Here is a 22291-nt window from a genome sequence, read left to right as displayed (position 1 = left end):
TTCTATTCTCAATTCGTTCATTCCTTAAATAACAAGAGGGGCAAAGAGGATCTGCCATGTACAGCTGATTAGTAAAACAGCTGAGGAAATGTAGACAGGGTTAAATTTTCGAATTTTCCTTTCAAATTTCCAGCCAGGTATAAGTGTAAGGTATAGAGTTCATAGTGTTTAATAAAAAGAAGTCAATAACTTTAGAAAATCTATTAATGTTAACAAAACTTTTTAAAATAATTTAAGATGTGCCCTTAGGTGTTGCTAATATTCTGAGCAATAATAATAATTGGATACCACGCAACGATACAGGCCTTAATTGAGGTACTGACATTCACTTTATGGTTAGGTATCACTTCTTTTCATCAAAGTTTCTTTTATGTATCTCTTGAGTAAAATGCATGAAGCTATATGCTTATAAACTCAATATTTTTTAAGAAAATATAAGACCTCATCAAATGCTTCAAACCGCCGGACCATTCCTCTTTCTATCAATTAAATCAACATGTTTTGCTGCTGTAGAATTGAATCTTTCACCAACACTTTGTTATTTAATATCTAAACAGAATGTTTTCTTTACCACTTACCAGGAATCTGAGAACCTCATCTGATCTTGACCTACATAAAGACATTACTGTTATCATTTCACAAATATCAACTATAAATGCTTTTTTTGACACTAAATTATCCAGGGTCCAACCCATAGTTTGCTAAAAATGAATAATTATAATTTCCGTAGCAACTGACTGATGTTAGATTCTTTCTCTGTAACATTTTGTGCAAGCGTAGTTAAATCAAATATTTTAGAGAGGAATAAATTACAAAGGTTTGGAAAGGAACATTAAGCTTCTTATGGTGGTAACCACCTTATAACCTCCTGTGTATGAGTCTGTTTCTATTAACATTTTGGTAGTGAATGCACTGAAAATTTGATTTTGAGTATTAATTGATACATTAAATGTATCATTTTAAAAATTATTAACTATCGTAGATATTAACTGCCCACAATATCCTTCTAACGATGGATTCGGATAATAAACCACTTCTTACACAAAAAGAATACCTAAAAAGGTATTTGAGCAAGGATAAAGTTAAAAAGAAGAAAAAAAAGCCAACGATTTCATCTTCTAGTCACCTTAAGAGGTAAGTTATTTATTGACGTTTAAGAAATGTTTATTTAAAGTACAAAGTGGACTAACAATAATCATTGTTGCTGCTTACATAGTAAAATAAGTAAAAATTATCGTAAAACCTGGTTTTTCTTTAAAATATTCATTTACGGACCAAAATTGTATGTATTGATTGATATTGAATATCAATTGATCCATTAACTAGATGATTTAAAAAAATGTGCTTCTAATGCGCAGAAATTGTCTATAATCATTCTAGCGATGAATATATGATTACGAATATTAAACCTCTTTTTATAAAAAAGGAAAAGGCTTATTATCGTACCTTATATATTTTACTTACAGAGATTGTCGTACCAAACTTGTACATTATTGTTTTAGCAATATACCGTTTGATTAATTCAAAGCAAAGATTGTTTTACGAGTTTTTTCTATTAACACTTTATGATAGTAACTTATTTTATTTTGCAGGTCTGTTATAATTGATGACGATCTTGGATTAAAGGATGTGGCTAATATTGATGATGAAGAATTCAATTTAGATTACTTGGGTGACGAGGCACCTCAGATTGTAGGAATAATAGATGAGAGACCAAATGAAATCAGAGCTAAAGAAAAATATGATAATAACTTATGGCGTACTGTGGGTGAAACAAACAATGGTACTAATTCGCTACAGGATTCAAAAAAACATCCCGAATTATCAAAATTCAAAATTAATTCCAATTATGGTGATTTAAATTATTCTGACTCTGATCTTACACTATCTAGGCAAGATAAAAATAATGTTGAAACTGCCAAAATTAATGTGAATATTGAGAAGAATGAACATGCAAATGGTAGTTTTTTACAGCAGAAAAAAAACCATAACGATATAGATTTCTCAACTGAAAAACGTTGGGACAAAAATAAAAGAGATCGGGGAAAGTTTAGTAGTGATTCAGATCTGTCCCTTGATAGAAATCATGATAGGGGCAATAAAACAAGGAAACAACACATGATTGACTCCGATCATTCACCTGGGAAAAATAATGATAAACAGAAAATAGCTAGGAAAAAATACAGTAATGGTTCTGATTTGTCGCCTGAGAGAAATCATGATAAAAAAAAGGCGGAACGCTATTCGGATTCAGATATGTCACCTGAGAGATGCAACACAAAAAAAAAAGAAAAAAGCCATTCTGATTCAGATATGTCGCCACCTAGGTCATCCAAAATTAGAAAAAAGTCTTACCATATGCACGGTGATATGTTAAAAAATAAAGATACAGGTAGAGCAAAGACAGATTTTATTCCCAGTAAAATAAATCACAATTTCGATCACCACTACAAAGAAAGGAAAAAAACATGTAACAGTGATGAATTAGATACTGATCCGTCTCGAACAAAGAAGTTGAAATATGAAAATAAATACAAATATAGAGAAAGTGAGAAAGAATATCACTACAAACATGGTAAGTCTTATGGAAGATCAGTTTCCAACCAAGGGAGAGAAGATTCTTTCAGACACCGAGACACAGAAAAACGTAAAACTGAGAGATCTCCCAGTCATTCAAGAAGAAAATATGATGATCGGGAATCAACAGAGAAAACATATAAATCAACCAGATCTAATCGTACTGAAGCTAAAAAAGATAGTGATTCAGATTTATCGCCTTCAAGGAATAAAACTTTGCCAGAAATGAAAAGAGTTAAATCAATTTCCAGGTAGTAATAAGATTTTTTTTAGAAATTTATGTTCTGAGTAGAGGTTTTTTTTTTTTTTTTAATAAAAAAAATAAATGATACTAATAAATTCTTTTAGGGCTAAAGAACAAGAAAAAATGCAAGATGGGAAAAAATCTGGTTTGCAGGTTGCTGAAAATTTAAAAGAAGAGCTGAAAAGATTAAAAGCTAATGAAGATAAAATGTTTAAAAAGGTTTGTGTTTAACAAAAATTTATTTATTGGCTTTGATGAAAGGCTCTGATAACATCTACTTATTTAGTGATTTATAGTTAAAATGTATCTCCTTACATTGTTAGGACCAATTAAAGTCTAGTTAATAAGTTAGACATCAAAGATACATGAATTTAGCAATTTTGTTTTCATTTTTTCAAAGATTTTATTGTTTAAACTACGTTTTAGCGCTTCATAACATGCTCTATTACAGAGTTTATTTTTCCAAATTTCCATTGTTTTTCCTCTAATGAAGTTTCGCAACCCTGCAAAATTAAGATTTTGAGTTTTCTCTGGGAATTCAAATTTTCGGGGTTTCCTGAGTACGGTAGTATTTTTTTTAAATTGTTTTTATGAGAATTTCGTGAGAGATATTTATTTTTAATAATGTCCCGAACTGAGTATTATACAGTTACATTCATACATAATGTTACTTCGAATTCTTTAATTCCATGTTTTGCATGAAGTTAAAGGGAATTCGTAGCATCAACTGTAAGAAAAGAAAGTGGTATGAGCTGTACAGTACTTTTAGTTGATGTTTAGGAGGGCCTCCGTGGTCCCGTTTTCCCGGAAGCCTACGGTGACTGCTTTGAAATTATTTAACTTTATAACCAAGATTTATGTTATTTATGTTACCTAAGGAAAATGAAACTTAGTATCATGGTAAAATAATGTTTGAATAATAATGGAAAAATATTTCTCTCGTAGATGGATCCATCATTATTGGGAGCATCGGCAGCACCAATCCAAAGAGACAGGAAAACTGGAATGGTGAGGCAAATCGAAAAAGAAAAGGAAGAGGAACGAATGAAAGCTGAGAAAAGGGCCAAAACAGAAAGCAAATACTACAGATGGGGAAAAGGGTGGGTGCAAATATGTTTTCTCAGAATAGTAACAATTTTGGTGAAAGAGAGAAAAAAAACAAAACCAGAAAGCAAAATTAATACCATTTGAGTACGAGCATTGTCAAAACCTGTATAATGAATCTACCTAATAACTAAAATACGGAAATCATAAGATGTCAGCATTTATTTATTTTTTAGCAGTTTACTCTAAATTTTATTGAATTCGGCTTTAAATTATAGGGCCTCAAAGATAGTGCTGTCAAAACTAATTGAAACATTCTCGCGGTCAAATTGATTTTAGAGTTCTAGCGCATAGTAGTAGCATTAGTAGGATAGTCTTTTTGGTCACACTTGGTTCATTTGGGTCACTACTTTGCTTGCAATAAGACAGATTTCTACAAACAGAAGTTGAATACCACAGTTTTTTTTTTCTTTTTGATGCAAGATAAAGTACTTATTTTACGTATGGTTTAACCAGCAGATTTTATTCCTGCAATTTCTGAATTTTTGTTGGTTTAGTTATAGAGCTAACTTTTCTCTACAATTAGGTAATAAATACATTAAGCTCTGAAGAATAGAAAGAGAGATACAACAATTTTCCTTTAATAATTGTAAGAGCATTATGGCGTTATGAAGATAGCTGTAATTACTTCTTCGTAGTAAATTTTATTAAAATCGGAATAGAAATGTTAGTAATAATAGTGTTAGAGAGGGCTTTTTTAGCGTGGGGCAAACTCCCCTCCTTAAGAGGCACAACCTTGAGACTTATAAAATGCTAATCTATACAAAATTTCGATTCGAATGATACTTCATTCATGAAAATCGGTACACGCGTTGATAATTTTAAATAATTGCCATACTTCCCCTTAATAGGTAGGTTTAAGAGCAGAACGTCGCCATATTACGTAGGGGGGTCCAAACCCTTTCATTCCGCCTAATATCGGGCTAAGATTTACAGAGTTATTAGCAATAATAATTTTGGAAGGGGCCCTAAATAGGTTAGAGGGGCTAACTTTTCTCCCATTTGATGTACAGCGTCGAGACCCGCCAAAAACACATTTGTACAAAATTCTAAACGGAATGACACCTAATTCAGAAAAATCTGTTTGCGCGTTAAGGCGTTACGTTGTTTACAAAAAAGGTAACAACAAGAAGAACAAGAACAATTTTTCAAAATGCCGTTTTTGCTCATTTTGTGCAACTTTTTTTCGGAAATCTATTAGATCTGGGTTGTTGCAAAAAAATGACAGTTATAAAGGAGGATTTTCCCTATATTATCGTATAAAGAAAATTTGGGAATTTTATCTTTTATAGAAAAAGAGAAAAAAAAGTCAAATTTGGGTGTTTTTCATGCACTTTTTGGCAATCAACCCTTATACAACTGTCCTACCGTTGTATTATCCTACAATGTTAATAAGGTGCTAAGAAGAAAGCCAGACTTCACGGCTCACACAAAGAGCCTCTCCAAAATAATGTTTTCTGAAAAAAAAAGTATCACTTCAAGTTCTCACTATATTTGTTCATATTTAACTAAAACTCATTGGCGAATTAGTTAAGTGGCACTTTCGCTTTCTAATTTTTACGGAAAGCGTACATGGTGGGTATCTTTATATTTGAAAATTTTATTACAAACGTGCTAATCCTAACTGGATAATCAGTTGGACTGTACACTACACTTTAGTAGAACATTAGAGGGAAGTCTAACAACCTCGCTCCACTAAATTTGCTCTTAATCGAACTGTCCTGAGAAATAATTTCAAATAAAAGTTGTAGACTTACATGTCTAAATATAATGTTGAACTCAGCGTGACTTCTTTTTTAAGATGTGCTGATTGCACACAAATATAGTCCAATTTTTAAAGACTACTTTTTCTTGTTTCTTCTGGGGAGCTCTTCATTTTAAATGAACTCTAAATCGAAAAATCTGTTAGTTTGCCTTTCTTATGTGAACGATTAGAAGGTGAAAATACATTAATAATTAATATTACTTACAGTTTAAAACAGATGGAAGATAAAGAAGATCGAATAGCTGACGCAATACGTGAAATGTCTAAACCGCTTGCAAGGTATCGAGATGATAAAGATTTAGACGCATACCTTAGAGCTCAAGAAAGAGAAGGGGATCCCATGTTGGATTACATCAAAAACAAGCAAGCTGAATCGCATAATGTTATTGATCTTAGTTAGTAATACTATTTAGCTCGGAATAAGTTTAAGCTAGATTTATGAGTTTAATTGAACATCATTGAATCTCTTTTTTTTTTTTACAGCTGTAGGTAGTTCAAAACCCATGTACAATGGTTCTTACATGCCAAACCGTTTTGGAATACGACCTGGATACAGATGGGATGGTGTTGACAGGTCAAATGGTTATGAGAAAAAATGGTTTGAACAAAAAAATGCTCGGAAAGCAACAGAAGAAGCAGCATATAAGTGGAGCACTTCCGACATGTAAAAAAGTATTTTCAAATGTGATTCATACTTTAGATATTCAATTTATTTGTAATATAAGAATATATTATTTTTGTAAGTGGGAAATTATAATTCATGTAACAAACATATGAACTAATTTTAAGGTGTAGATTTATATTTGAAAATACAACCCTCAGAGGTTTTCATGCCCAAAACAAATTTTGATTCATAAAAGAAAGACCAGTTCGTTTCGGAACTCTTGTGTAAATAAAGATTTCTGAATGAAACTACAGTTTCTTTTGTAATGATTTTGTTTTTAATTATCATTATTTATGCATTGTAAATTTTTAATCTCTGTAAATAAATTTGTGTACATGTATTTAATGATGCCTTATTTTTTATTTTAAAAGTACTCCATTTATGTAAATATTATGACTTTTTTTTAATGAGCATCAGAACATTCTTGCCTGCTTCGAGTATGGAGATCCTGATCTGAGAAAGGCAACCCACCAAAGCAAATGAATTCCTTTAAGAAGCAATCAATACAAAGATCGAAACCAACTACAAAAGGCTTCAAGAAAGAGGTTTGAACCTTCAAAGATCTAGTGGAGCCCATGCGATCAGAACAGTATACCGTCGTTTTGTCTCCACTCCTACCGGTCATGACGAAGGCTACATTTGACATTTAATTATGGAGATGGAGCTAGGATTCCGGTGCCAAGAAAGACTTCGATGGGAACACATTATTTTTTGTGAGACCCGTTTATGTTTGGGGCGAAATGATCGAAGATTTCCAGCAAGAAGTAGGGTGAAAGACGAAATTTTGAGTTTCAGCACGATGGCAAAGCGGCCATTATTAATAGCATGAGGTATTAGATTTTGTTCAGTTCCGTTTTTTATCCAAGGCAGGTTCAATACTCATCTGCTCATCGATTTAAATATGTTAAGAGCAGATTTGTTTTTAGTTGAAAGATAATGTTGATGATGCTATCTTCCAAGATAATGCTCAACCTTCATATTCCGAAAATTCTTGTTTTTTAACGTTTTTATAACAACAGGTAGAACTTCGCTTCGTACACACAGTTCTCCAGATTTAAACATGTTTGAGATAAGACGAGTCGGCCTTAAGGCAATTCTCTCAATTAGCGAAACTTGGAGGAGCTGTGGCTCACATTTAGCCAATGGAATGATATATCAACTGTTCATCCATCTTCTTGTAATATGCTCTGAAGTTAGAGTTATTTACCCATTGCTATACGAAGCATTATTAAACATTATTTATTATTATTATTATTATAATATTACTTAGGTTAATATGTAGGGCGTAAAAGTATCAAATATGTAACATTACGTTCAATTTTTTTTTAGCACGCTGTTTAAACTTTTTATTTTATATATATATTTTTTGTCTTTATAAATAAATACAACTAAAAAACTGCAATCAAATTAGATAATAAGTGATTTAGCAAGGCCAGTAATGACATGACATGAATCAAGTGACGGATGGCTAGAATTGCTTTTACTCTTCGAATTAGTCGATTTACTAGCAGATTGTAGGAAGTTAAAGTAAGGGTGAAGAAGGCGTGAGACGTTACTGCAGATATCTGGATTGCCATTAATGGCAAGGGAGTTGGGTGCGGCACTAATATCATAATGTAAACGATTAGTGGTGGGTTGCATGACTATCCGTAAAAAAGAAAATCTATGTCGCTTACATTGTCTCAAACTTGCTGCCCTAATGAAAAAGAATCACAATTTTAACTTTTTAATTCCAAATAGTAATACACATTAACTTGTGCTTCGATGAAATCGAATAAAAAGTAATAAAAAAGTTATCTATCAATTAATTATTGGTAACTAATGAAAAACCTCTTTCTTTTTTTTTATGCTCTGAAAAATTACTTTCTTATTTGTTCATTTAATTATTTACGAAAATATTTCCAATAAAATATAATCTGATCAATGAAATTAATCTAGAAAAGATTTTTTGTAAGAAACATAAAGCGTTACTGAGATCACGTACTGAAATACCTGAGATATTTACTCAGATTCGTCTTGGAATTAATTATTTATAACTTTATTTTTCTTTTAATTGCTGGTGTCCAGCGAGCTTTGTTTTAATGTAAACAAATTAGTATTTTGTAATAAGTTAATTATGGTTGTAAGTTTCTTCTCCATAAAATTTAATATGTTGAAGTTAGAAATTTAGTTGGGTCTGGATCAGGACGGAAACAGGGCAATTTCCGTAATCACTTCCCTAAGAAATGGAACTTGTTTAGATGGTAACTTTTCTGTAGGGTTGTTGGGAGAAGTTAGAATGATTAGATGAAGTGCCAGATGGAGAAGGAATAACAGTCCACAGATCTCATTGGAGAGGTTTTTAATGAATACTTGATGATTGGACGGGGTTGTTTCTTTGCGAATCTAAAAAAATGAATTTCTTATTAAGGGATTCTGGGCTTACATATAAGATTTTTAATTAAAATTATTTGATTATCATTGTCAAGCTGGTTCCATTAAGTAAGTTAGGAGTAATTTACTTTTATTAACTAAAGATATATTACTAGTACATTACTTATTAAATATATACATTTCTCTCAATCCAACCAAATTACCCGGAACTTTTATAAATTAAAATCTTAATTAATTATTCTAAATTATTCTTTTATTAACATGAAAAAAAAACCCTTCAACTAAATTTCAAAATGCTCAATGTGGGTCTCTTTAATTTTTAAATGAATATCAATGATTTAAGAGTCATTGGTTACAACGCCTTCATTCTGAAATCTGAAGTGTAAATACAAATTAAATTGATGAATTGGTCGAAGTTTGTGAAAATGAAGGCAAATGGTATAACTTGTTAGAACGTGTTAAAAAAGAAAAATTTAATTAAAACAAAATTAAAGCACATACATATCCAATTCAGTTGACCTCTTGAGATACACTGTTATTGTGTCACTATTATGGGCATTGTTATTTAAACAAAAAAGTTTCATTTAAATTCTAGAGTATTGAAAGAAGAGCTTAGAAATTGTTTACAAAATCAACTCTTGTTGGCTGCAGCTTAATGCATTATTTTTATTTACAAACAATTAGTAATTATCAGTGAGTAAATTGCAAGAATCTTTTTTTATTATTATTATTAATAATATAATAATTATAGTAAAAATGTAAAAGAAAAGGAAAAATATTATAAATGTTCGTGGTAAAAATAAACAAATTCGATCTTGGGGCTAGAGGGAGAAGAGAGAAGAGAGAATATTGGTAAGTAGGGTGGCTATATGGTAAGTGTGAGCAGGTCTAGCAGCGGGACGAACCTTACTGTGGGTCAGTAGTAAGTGAGCGGGCCACTTGAGAAGTAGTGTTTGGCTGGCTATGTCTGGTCTAGAGCAGTCAGTATTGTCGAGTGGGGAATTGTACAAGATGTAGCCAAGTGTGAAGAAGACTAGATGTTGTTAGTGGCGTTTCATCAGTAACCAGCACGGGCAGCTATGGAGCGGCAGGCCTTCACTGTTCTTCCTCCGCTCTCGCCTAGACTTCCACCACCTCCGACAACGCCTGTGTCTTCTAGGGTAGCTCCACGAAGTGTCGCTCATCGAGATAACAGCGCCTTTGTTATTTTAGCCGAACTGGGCGACAATGGACCTTCAGGCCGTTCAAGTCCGTTCAGAGGAAGAGGTTTTCGAGCACCCTCTCCAAAAAATAGTAAAATACCAGTAGCATCTGGTAAAAGTGCTCCATCAAGCCCCGTAAAAAGGAAACCCAACGTCACTAATGGAAAGAGCGCACCTTCAAGCCCGTCAAAGAGAGTACCTGGCGGCGGGCCGCCAGTGACTAGAAAACGACACGAATCTCCATCCAAATTACCAGTAAGCAAGGGAAGTTCACCACAAGGGACACCAACTAAGGAAACACAAAAAAGAATAACAGGGAAACCTCCAATACCTAAACAGGCAACAGCTAGAAATAACCATTCCAAAGCACCACAAGCTGCTAGAAGGAGTGACCATTCCGGACGACCTATGCCTACGGCTAGAACACGATTAAATAACAAACCCATTAGTACAAACAACCCTCGTTTTGTTAAAACCCGCTTAGAAAATAAATCTATCAATGGCACGTCTAATGCTTCATTGGTTGCAAAGCAAACAGCTGAAAAGGAAAACGTTCCTTCTCAGGGAATTGATACTAACGAAGAGAAAGTGGAAAATCCAATTGAAAGTAATGATCAACCTGTTATTGAACATAAAAATACTAGTGAACTAACCATAGATGAGAAAAATACTATAAATGTAGGTGAAGCCCTACCTTCAACTGAATCAAAGACTGATACTGTTTATGGAAATAACGATTCTGAAGGGTCTACGAATAAAAGTGATGAACCTGCAGAAATTCATAAGCTAAGTATAGAAATAAATTCAGAAACTGGTAATAAAGGTGAAGATATAAAAGAATCAATTGTTATTATAAATGAAGTAAAAGAGCAAACTACTTCAAGAAAAGAAGCTACGAATTCGGAGAAAAAAACTGAAATGCAACTTTCAGATAAAAATGATGCTTCACCACCCACAAAGGAAAATGAACAGTTAGCTATCAGAGATTTAAAAACAGATGGTAAAGCAGATATTTCAAAAATTCAAGTAAATAACGTTTATAATGATGTTGAAAGTACAGAACAAGTGAAAGAAACGGTGGTGGATATCGGAAATGAAATTATACAGGAAGCCAGCGATGGAACAACAGAAGTTGTAGCAGTTTTACATGAAAAACTTCCCGATAAAGATGCTACATTAGTAGAGTGGACAACAAAACAGCCTCTCGAACTTGCACAACCTCCGCCAGATGTTATCCCTACAGAACCAGCAGTAGGCTCTATTGAGGAAAAAGAAGAGACTGTACAAGGACCAGCGGATATAGAAGTAGAGGCTGGAAATCACACTGTCACTTTCAGGTAAATTTAAATTAATTGATAATAGCACCTTTTAATTTAAATGCTTTAAATTTAAAGTGATTAAAATAAATTGTTAACAACTATTGTCAGTGGCGGGTATAGCTAGTTTTCCTTTAACTAATTAGAGTCAAGTATGTGATTACATGTACCCAGCAAATCAAATATCCCTACACTTGAAAACAAGTGAGAAATCATCACATTAATTCATTCCAAAACTCAGAATCTTTTTTCAAATAGCACAAGAATTTTCCTAAAAATGGCGAATTCAATAAGCAAGCAGCAAATATACGTATTTGTTCTCACAATTTTTCTGTTTGAAATATTTTTAGATAAATTTAACTAGAATTTTTACAAGAGTTACAATATTCCTTTATTAAAAGTAAAAATAACATTAGGTTAAACATTATCTTGTACCATTTGGATTAAATTTGATTTTGCATGAGGTTTGGAACATAATGAATGATTATGTTCTTTTTAAGACTTATAAGTAAGTATAAGGCTTCCTTGTGCCAAGAATGCATACATAAAATTTAACATTAAGTAAAAGAGCAAAATTTAGACCAATAAAGTTCTAGTGTAGATTTCGCCATTAGTAATTTTGGAATTTCTATTTGGAACATGAGGAAAATGCTCATAAATAAAATGTTGAGGTGAAAATCATGAGCCCCAATCGTAATAATGTAGCATTGTTGATATGAAAGCTATTATTTTACGCTATTGAGTTCATTAAATATAAATCGTGCAATTCAATATTCTACTAATTCATAGTTTACTCTACTCAATGAGTTTTTATTAAACTACATAATAAACTTGAAGAGTCAAGTAGGCTAGCGTCATGCTGTTACTATCATACCGTCGAAAAATTACTCTATTATTAAATTAATAAATATCAAGATATTTATACGAATAGCTAGTAAGAAAAGTAAAGTGTTGGTAAAGTACTTTTTCCGAATTATATATCTTTGTGGATGTATCACTTTATCCAAGCCCCTTCGCAAGTTAAATTAATTAAAGTAATCGTGCAGATTTTTTATTTTTGTAAAACGGAATAAATAATAACATTTTCCACGGAATAAACCTTTTTAAGGGTTTCCTGGACACGAAAAATTGTTTAAAAATTAATTTCTCTCTTTTTTTTTTCTTGCCATATATCTCTTCCGCCGACCTCTCACTCTTGCATACTCTTTCTCCAAAATTCTCTACGTTGTATGTGTAAGATGTAATCTTAATTTCAAATTTGGAAAAATCCATTATCCAGAGAGACACTTTTCTGAGTAGATTTATGTTTTTCAAATGGTATCCAATCTTAAAAAATTACAAACTTTGATTTAAATTTGTAAATACAATTTATACTTCACAGTTTCCAAGTTCCAACGGCTGACCGTAGATTTTCATTCATGACAGCTGTTACTAGAAGGCATTATTTAAGAATTATAAACAATTAATATTGCGGACATAATATTGGATAATAAATTCAATAAAACGCAAGAAATATGTAAAGTAAATGAAATTAAAAGTTTCAAATGTAATCCACTTTATTAAGAAAACTAAAGAAATATTTCTTTATTAATAGAATTAATTAAAGTGTATTACAAAAGTAAAACTAGGCCAGTGTTTAGCGAGGTGAAAAATTGAACCAAATATATATGTAGACAAGCTAAATCAGCTTTCTTTTCATTAATGTGCTTTCTTTTTTAATTTTGGTTTTGTATATGATGCCTTCCGTTTTTTGTATAAAATTAAGACCTTTTTATTAATATTACCGCGTCATATTAGACCGTTTGGATTGCGTTTGCTTAGGCTTTCTTCCCACCGGGGTGAATATTATCACCTAAAGAAGATTTTAGGAAAGAGATCACTGGTATGTTTGGGAGAATTGCTCGTTAGTAAAATCAAATGACATTTAAAAAAATAAAAACCTTTTTTTTGCATTAAAAAGTCTGATGCTGATATTAATACATTTTTTTTTTTTTTTAAGAAATTAACATAATGTACTTTTCTTGAAACATGAATTCCAGCTTAAGCTTATCTCTATCATTCCGTCTGAACTGCCCTAAGATGAATAACCTTAGGGAAATGTTACAAATATGAAATGTATATTTGCAAAAATGAAATAAAAAAAATCTTTGAAGCCATTTTACAGAAAGTCAAAAATTAAGTGGCGCTTCCTATTAGCTTTTTTAAAAACCTTACTGTCGCAGCCCTTAATGGCAATACATCAAATATATATATGCATCAAACATTAAATAATAACATTGCTTTTAAATAATAATAAAAGATTATGTAATAATTATTTGCAGTTGGTTTATTGCTAGAGGAAATAGTATCCAATTTAAAATGTATTAAAGAGTTTCCTCTAATTTAAAATTACAGAGTATTATGATACTTTTCCTTTTTCTTCTAAACCCTATGTTTATCTTCTTTTCTTTTTAATTGTTTTTATGAATGACAATTTCTATATTCTTCCTTCCGTATAGAATTCTTATTAATTAGGAAAAAAAAATTAGAAAGCATAATGAAATGTTATACAAGAAAATCATCTTCAACGTACTATATTTCACAAGGGTTTGAATACAATAAATAACTGCAGTAATTCATCTCGTGACGTACCATTATTATAGAATAACTATTATAAGCATGAAATAATTCATACCAAATGGAATGCAAGTTCAAGTACAATACGGTCTTTTATGCATAATATGTAAATTAAGAGAGTTGCTAACAACTTAAACAAAAAGAAAAAAAATAAAGGAGTTTAATAGTGCATAATCTATGGAATATTCAACTAGCATTGCGGTAGAGACTAGTTTGTTCAAACATGGAACTTTATAAACGTAATCTTCAGCTAAAAAGTTAAGAGTGGAAGCAACTTCATGAACTAACTTACGCCATAGTTTTTTTAAAAATGAGATTCACATAACAGTATGAGGATTTCATCATTGCAAACATCTCTGATGTTCGGAAATTCGGAAATATGGTTACAGTTTGTAGTCGGCCACTTAAGGAACATGTTAAAAAGAAAAACAAAAACTGATGAGAACAACTGTTCTATTTTCTCTCAGAAAGAAAAGTAGAAAAGTTTAATCACCAAGTTGTTACATTCAGTGGTTAATTATCCAAAAGGATCGCCAGCTGTGACACAGTACTTTTTGACGATATCCATTTCAAACAAGATATCTGAAATCATCCTTGGTACGGTATATCTAGACCAGGGGTCCCCAAACTACGGCCTGTGGGCCACATGCGGCCCCCAGAGGACATTTATCCGGCCCCCGACGCACTTCCGGAAGGGAGTCAGTGAGAGGAGCACTATATGTGGCGCCGCCACAAAGCGCTGCGTCGCTCATATACAGTACTACTTCCGGTGACGAGGGGCACACGCGTCACGGCTCCGAAAAATAACAGCAGAAGTAGGAAGAAAGGCAAAGCACACTATAACTAAACCGGACATTGACCATCTCATTAGCCAAAAAGTTTCCACAGAAATACTGGGCAGTTTGGTGATTTAAATTAACTTGTTCTTTATTTGAAATATTCTATTTGTTCCCATTTTGTTTTTTTTTTTACATTAAAATAGTTTTTTTTTTATATATATATATATGTATATATTCTGGTCCTCCAACGGTCTGAGGGACAGTGAACTGGCCCCCTGTGTAAAAAGTTTGGGGGCCCCTGATCTAGACCCTCTCTCCTCAATTTGCTTTCAAAATTTCTCCCAAATATTGTGCGGATAAACTTCTCGTTTATCGATTTCTTTGTGTTCGTCTTGGTGCTGCTCGATGTTTTTACATCTCACGGTAGAGTCACTGCCATTGCTCTCTTGGATCTCTATTTGAACGTTATTATACGAGTATATCTGCTTACCTGTTGCTCCTATAAATGTTCTCAAAACATTCAAATCTCCTTCCGCTAAAACTAAATACTAAGTAAAAATAAAATACGAGTAAAACTAAATCATAAAAAATAAAACTAAATAAAATTTTAACATCTCTCAGAAACTCCAGCACGGCTGAGTGATATGCAGCAACCGCAAAGCTAAGGTGTGTTGCGTGGTAGCATAGTTTGAAACCCGCACTTAGCCACAACTATGTTATTCTAAGTACCTAAATACATTCTGCTTAAAATCAGTGATAAGCTACCAACTAATGCTTGCAACAATTTCTGTTTTCTAACCTTTTTTCTGAAAACTAAAGCGGTGAGATTTGGAAATAATAACGGGGATAGAACTTACTGGTGAATATTAATAATCACCGATAGTAACAAGTGAGTTTTCATCAAATATTTTAGCTCTTAGCTCACTTAGAAAATGGCGGCACATTAAATGAAACTACAAATAAGATTTGAGGCAATCATTGTATTACATATAAAACAAAAAACAAGAAAAGATCAAATATAGTAATAGTACATTTTTATACTGTTATAACCCTAGATTTTGTTCTTTCTTGTTAAAAAGGAATTCATTTTAGAGGAGATAAAGTCAACCTTGAATACTTTGAGATTAGATGAAGAAAAAGTAATTCCAAAAGGGTAGGAACATTTTATCAAGATGCCCTTATTGAAAGTGAAAATTCACTGTTAATGGCTAAAAATACCTTGCTTACAGTTCTTTTTTATAACAACAGTTTCTTTTTAAGTTTTCTGTGATTTAATCGAATGAACGAAAATTCAACAATGCCTTCTGTTTTCTAGTTTTCTGAGTTCTACCTTATTTTTTGTACCTAAATTTCCAACATAAACCAAGAGCAACATAAGTTAATGCATCCTATTAAATAGTATATAAAACTAAAACTTGTCAAATATTGATATGGGAAATTGGTTGAAACAGTTTTTGGTAATAGTTTCCATTAAATTTTTAACTTCGGAGCTCAGATGTAGATTAAAGCAACAGTTACTGATACAATAATTATTGGAAATTATACCAAATAATGTTAAATAAAAAAATACAAGTATTTATGTACGATTTTTTGCACCTGTTTAAAGTGAGAATGCGATACTTTGCCGGATTGAAGAAAAGTTCACTTTGGATCGGTTGTAAGGAGTTACAATTTTAGTCAACGATTTTTTAATAAAATTTATTTATGAAGGTTATGATAAACTTTCGGCGTCATGACTTTAATTTTTAAAATTCATTTTTTTATTTACTAAATTAAGAGATATGGTCTTATATGACAATTTTTAAAAGATAATAAGCAAAAAACTTACAAAACTAGGTTCTAACATTGTAAGGTAAGACAAATTTCCTTTATTGACCTTCCTATCATCCAAGGAGAGTTGAGGAGAAACAAAAAATCTATTTCTACTAAAGAGGGGGGTGCTCTGTGATATCTAGACGTGGCAATTATGCGACCCGTAATTTCCAGAAGTAAAAAGAATGAAGTGCAAATTATTGTCCACATTCAGCAATGAAAGATTCACTAACCATCAGCACGCAAACAATATCTTCCATGAACTTAAAGTGTATTAAGTCTCTTCTCTTTTAATGTTTTATCTTAAGTGCCCACACTTATTACGGACTTTTTTCTTCTAAGGTTTGAACCCAGAATTGATGTTACTCTCTAAGAATTTCTTTAGTCCCAAACATCACTCTTCTAAATTTAATTGATTGGACGAAATGCATTATTAGTTATTAAAAATGTTTGGAAAAACCTTGAAGAAACCAAGAGAGAAACCTAGTATTACACGTGATACACGTGTTCTAGTCAAATAATAACTCAAAATACAATAGAAGCGTTTTATAATTTGGTGATTATAGTAATGATTATTATGAACAATGTAATTCATATTACAATTAGTAATAAAAGAAAAAAAGTGAAATGTTATACTTGGAAAATGTTGGTACTTTGGGCAAAATGTGATATATTTTTTTTTTATAAATAAATAAGGTAGAAATACTTTCTTAATTAGTAGAAAATAGATTAGAAGAACATATAGTTTTTGTGATCCTTTGAACCGTGTATACTTTCCTTGTGAAAGTGGAGTCTGACATTTTACACTACGAGAAACAATTAACAATCGTTTTGGCAAACCAAAAACAAAGTAATCATAAATTACTTATTGTTTTTGTGAACACTGCCAGATACATTGTAGCGATAATTGTCAACATATTGTATTTTGTTTTTTAAATTTTATTTTCAAGTTATTTAACTTAATAATTAAAGGCTGTAAATTTGTCTTTTCAAAACGGGAGAATGGAAAGATTTCTTTGTAACTCCTCATACATCTATCTATCTGCAGCAACATGCGCACAAACTTCAGCGACTTACTTGTCAGACATCAAAGGGAATAATTCGAAGTCGTAACTCTAGTGTACTCTCTCGCTTCAGGCAACATTGTCCATCACCGGACAATGAGCTGTAGAAGCTCTTGAGATCTAAATATCTGAGGGTAACTCGCTGGATTTGAGTCCGGGTATTACCGCATTACCAACTGAGCAAATCTCTTCATAAATGAAATTTAATTCTAATTCTTGAGGGATGAATAATTCGCTGTTCTTTTTATTGTTTTATTCATGAATAAATGGAAAACTTATTGCACATTCGGGAACCCTTACAACAAGAGTCATTTCTCTCTACAATTCTTCATTTGCCAAGTACCCTGGACGGAGCCTACGCAACCTTCTCTTCCTTTATCTCCACCACCGATTTTGTGTTAGTCTACTTCTTCTGCGTCTTCAGGAACTAAACCTATTGTCTGAAACTCTTTCAGCCGTGTATTCGGGATAATGCACAGCTTAGGATCTTTTCTAAAAACATTAATTTTAACTTCCTTGTAAAATATATTTATTTAAAGAATTGATTTTTATTTATTTTTAAAATTCACTTTCTTGAATAAATCATTTTTTTAGTGCCAGAAATAATTCATAAAACCAACAACATCCTGATCAGCATAAACATATTAATGATGACAAAAGCACAATTTGTGACATGTCCAAAGTATGTAAATTAGAGAGTTTGGAGTTTAATATAGGATTACTGTATTAAATGTAAATATTTTCTAAAGCATGACATCACACGATATTATCATATTGAATAATTAATTAGCACGAACTTACAAAGCAAACTTGTGGAAGTAAAACACTTAGTTAAGACTTAACAAAAAGTTAGTCTAAAAAGAGATTAAATAACTTTGTAGCTTAACCACAAACTACTAGGTCTTAACAGAAACAGATTTTACTTTCTATTTGCTAATTACTACTACTAATTTATTGCTAAAACTTTAGGAATTTAGAATTGATATGTAATTTTATTTACTTATCAAAGTATTCAGCAGCATCAGGGCGTGACGTTCGTCAAGAGATGCAATGAAGTGAACACGCTCCGATTGTATTATCTCAAGAATGTGGATTATGTAAAATTGTCTTTAAATTTGAATTTTTGCACAATTTTATTCAAAATAAACTGAAATATATCCGTTTGGTTTCCTTCATTCCTCATTACAAAGGAAATAAATCCCTTTTTATAAATAGTGCAACAATTATTAATAAAATGATTCATATTTTATAAAGGGATGATTTCTGCATCAAACCGTCAATAGACTAACACATCACTTAATGGCGCGAGAACCTACGCACAAGATTTGAAAATGACTACAGATTAGATTTTGAGAAGTAGAAATTCTGTCATTGATTCCTTTAATTAATTTTTACTTAGTGGGGATGACCTAAGCATTGAAATTAATTACTAATCAACAAATCGTATTGCACAACTTCGCTAGCTGCCATGCTTTGGTACCCAGTTCTTTATAATATTTTGATGGTGTATTATTTAAAAAAAATTAAATAATTTTGGTTAGAGCTTTAACTACTAAGAAATTATCCATCTTTGAAGAAATTTGGTTTATATTTGGAATTTTATTCAAGCAAGTATAACCAGAAAGGGTAGGACTAGTTTTTTTAGGCACGAATTGTCTGTCTAATAACGTGAAGTAATAATGGTCGTTCACGCTGAAGAAAGATTGCTTTCACGGTATGTGGAAGAAATCTTGAAAGGAACATTTTCTTTCTTTTTTTTAAATGCTATTCATTAGGGTTGACTCATATGAAGGAAAGCTATAAAGAGTAGAATATAGAAATTAGACTAGTTAGTAACTAGTCTAGTAAGTAGGTTTCTAATATTGTCACTAGATTGCTAATCAGAGCATTCGATGTGTACGATGTCTTTGATAATTAATGATCCACTGAAATCAAAGTGTCCCTTCAATGCTCACAAAGGCATGAATCGTTTTAGTCATACACTTCGAAGTTGGAATGTAATGAAACACAAAAAGTTTTGTATGCTTTACCCGATGGTAGATTTTTCTTTTGATAAAAAAAAATAAGGTCAGACGAACCTCGAAGATGCTGAACTTAATCTCCTCAAATCCAACACCTTGAGATGATAGGTATTTTCTCACATTGCTCATAATCTGTACAAAACAAGCCTCACATTAATTAGTTGTCTCTTTAAAACACTAAGTCCAGTAAGAGATCAAACCAGTAGTCTGGGGAGATGTCTCTGATAATCACAATAGCCCTGCTATAGCATTGCACACTTAATTAGCATTTTAAATTGCTGTCAAGCCACCAAGCCCATCCATAAGGGCTTAAGCGTGATTCCTGAAGGTTAGAGAGACATGAGTCTAAAAATAGGTTCGAGAACAATAAAGAAAATAGAGGCGCTCCTTTTGTCCAGCCTATCTAACTTCTCATTTCTCGAAAACGCCCTTACGATCTGGAACCCAACCAGGAGAATCTCCTTGCTAAAAGAAACTGCCCAGAAGAATAGCATGGCCACAAAGTGGAAGATAGTGTACAGAAACCAAGAGTGTAAATATCACAAATCAGAGTTCTGCCTGAAAACCTCGCATTCATATTGGAACCATTCTTCAACCTTGGAGTATCAAATATCGTACCAATACATCCATCGTCGACCAATCGTCTCTTGAAATGCAAACTAACAAAGACTGATAAATCGCCTTTGTCACTCTAACAGTAGGTAAACTATTCTCCTCTCGCACGCTCGCGTGTTAATGTAAAGTGCATTATTTGCACCAGAAATATGATAAGGATTTTTTTTTTTAATTATTTTTTCGATTATATTTTGCTACAGATTTTGAGCACCCTTCATGAAAGTAAACTGTTCACGTTAGGATCTTTGTGTTCCTGCATCTACTCCACTCTGACTACTTCCATGATCAACCAAAATTATGGATATATTTATTATTAAAATTTTTCTTTCCACTTATTAATACTCCTTGTAAAACACTGATGACACTATAAGAGCCAAAATTTGCTCTTTTAGGTTGCAATGGATCCTGCGAGAGATGCTGAGTCCTGCGATATTAAAGAAAATGAAATAATCGTAAAGGTTATAGAAGATGAGTTTAAATTTAAACCACCTCAGCTGGAAGAAAATATTTACCAAGCAAAGGCGGAAATGAAGAGAAAAAGAAAGCAGAACCAGAAGAACAAACCACAATAAGATCGAGGCGCCAGATAAAATAAAAGGCAAGCGACCAAAAATGAGAAAGAAATTGCTTCCGTTTTGCTGTTATAGAGTTACATTTTGGGACCTATTTTCGAAAGGTAACTAGTCTAAAATTCAGCTGCATTACATTGACTAGTTTGTCGGATTTAAATCTAGTGAAAAAATGGACACGAACGTGTTAGTTTTTTGCGAGATCTATGATGTTCAACGCGATAGTTGAGGAGCCAAGAAGAGTGTTTGAGACGGGCTACAAGAAAGAAATAGAACTTCCTATGCAAGATCAAGGCGCTGGATAAGATAAAAAAAAGAAGACCCAATTGATTTTTCTTTCTATCCAGCCCTTTTTTATAAACTCACTAAATTTTTTTGGTCAAAGCCCTTAAATTTGTTATTTTTAGAATTTAATTTTTCAAAAATTTATTTTTCTTTTTTCCTGATATAAATTGGTAAGCTTTTCTCCATCAGTAATCCCATTAATCAACTACAAATGTTTCTATCGGAAAGCTAACATTGAGAGCTTTATTTCAGATAGAAAGGAATTAGAAAACATAAGTGTAAACACCATGTGTGGGCTGATGTAATTTTACAATGTGGTGGATACCAGGCGATTTACTGTTCGTGATGCAAATAAAGTAGTAAATGATACACACAATGTTTTTATAGCAGAGAGATTGTTCTGACCTTGATTCTTTTTGCCTGCTGATTAAGTCTATGGCATGAAGAAGAATTAATAAATTTCAAACCCTCAATGATCTTATAAAACTAAATAGTCTACCTACTTCCTACGGCATTACCGTATCCTCCGCAAGAATCACGAATGTATTATATAAAAGTTCAACAAATTTTAACGAGTCTTATTGTAGTAAATTGATATAAGTGATGTTTTAGGCATTTAAATGCCTACATTCAATGCTGATTTATTAATGGATGTTTCAATATGTAGAAATTGCTCAATAAAAACTAATTTTACAAATATATATTTTTTTTTAATAACAGAGTAAAATTTTAGCTGAAGAGAGGGTTTCTATTGATCTCAAAAAGGGTACCTACATCCTTGAAGAATTTTCTACTTCTGCACTTCTCTAAGCTCTATGTCTTCTAATGTCTGGTCCGATGAACCCACCTTCCTTCCATTTTGCCTCCGAGTGGCCCTGAAACTTGGTGCCCATTTGAAGCATTCTCCATCACTTGGAAGTGATTTTACAAATTGCTTAGAAGAAAAAACGATTGAATCAAATCCGGGTATGTCAAAACCTGCGCATTCAGCTTGCAACATGTTGATGCTGGTTTCATAAGCTCACTCTGAGAGTTCTTTTCTTTGAAAGTTATATTTTTTGGGGCACTGTATATCTTGAATGCACTCAAGTGAATTAATTAATAGTAATTTGGACTTTAAATTTGGTTTAAAATCAAAAAATTAAAAAAAGTACCAAAAATTGAGAAAAATGTTCAGAAATACCATAATGTCGGAAATCACAATGAAAACATAAGAACAATTTCATGTTAAAATTATTACATAAAATATTTTATATTAATTTGAATTTATATTATTCAAAGATCA

General features: G+C 32.1%; 3 protein-coding genes across 9 annotated transcripts in view; 2 read left to right on the top strand and 1 right to left on the bottom strand.

The window, feature by feature from the left end:
• LOC141456258 (phospholipid-transporting ATPase ABCA1-like) overlaps window positions 1-826 on the bottom strand; it is a 33545-nt gene extending 32719 nt beyond the window's left edge. For 4 of the 5 annotated variants that reach the window (XM_074132056.1, XM_074132060.1, XM_074132061.1 and 1 more), the window contains exon 1: window positions 579-826. In XM_074132056.1, the coding sequence (XP_073988157.1) occupies window positions 579-695 (117 nt within the window). In that variant the 5' untranslated portion in view covers window positions 696-826. The remainder of the gene's footprint in view (window positions 1-578) is intronic. The other variant, XM_074132062.1, reaches the window with a different exon arrangement.
• LOC141456265 (uncharacterized) lies at window positions 47-6699 on the top strand. 3 transcript variants are annotated; one of them, XM_074132099.1, is made up of 8 exons: window positions 76-150; window positions 250-315; window positions 983-1134; window positions 1593-2828; window positions 2926-3040; window positions 3767-3921; window positions 5898-6085; window positions 6174-6699. In XM_074132099.1, exons 3-8 carry the CDS (start codon window positions 1013-1015, stop codon window positions 6356-6358), a joined length of 2001 nt encoding a protein of 666 aa, XP_073988200.1. In that variant the 5' UTR covers window positions 76-150; window positions 250-315; window positions 983-1012; the 3' UTR covers window positions 6359-6699. The 3 variants fall into 3 exon arrangements, with proteins under 3 accessions (XP_073988201.1, XP_073988200.1, XP_073988199.1); XM_074132100.1 differs by lacking the exon at window positions 250-315 and having other exon boundaries at window positions 47-150; XM_074132098.1 differs by having other exon boundaries at window positions 134-315.
• Window positions 6700-9574: 2875 nt separating this feature from the next.
• Window positions 9575-22291, top strand: part of LOC141456254 (uncharacterized) — a 28947-nt gene continuing 16230 nt past the window's right edge. The window contains exon 1 of the mRNA XM_074132052.1: window positions 9575-11266. Coding sequence (XP_073988153.1) covers window positions 9807-11266 — 1460 coding nt within the window. The 5' untranslated portion in view covers window positions 9575-9806. The remainder of the gene's footprint in view (window positions 11267-22291) is intronic.

Source organism: Rhodnius prolixus, unplaced genomic scaffold, assembly GCF_049639745.1.
Source record: "Rhodnius prolixus isolate KJV_2025 unplaced genomic scaffold, Rpr scaffold_4, whole genome shotgun sequence".
NCBI classification, from domain to species: Eukaryota; Metazoa; Arthropoda; class Insecta; order Hemiptera; family Reduviidae; genus Rhodnius; species Rhodnius prolixus.
Note: the sequence above shows the minus strand (reverse complement) of the source record. Positions and strands in the feature narration are given on the sequence as shown.

Coding starts and splice junctions, on each gene's coding strand:
- LOC141456265 (XM_074132100.1), top strand. CDS start 1,013: ATGGATTCGGATAATAAACCACTTCTTACACAAAAAGAATACCTAAAA. Junction 1,135..1,592: donor TCTTCTAGTCACCTTAAGAG/GTAAGTTATTTA, acceptor TTTATTTTGCAG/GTCTGTTATAATTGATGACG. Junction 3,041..3,766: donor AAGATAAAATGTTTAAAAAG/GTTTGTGTTTAA, acceptor TTTCTCTCGTAG/ATGGATCCATCATTATTGGG.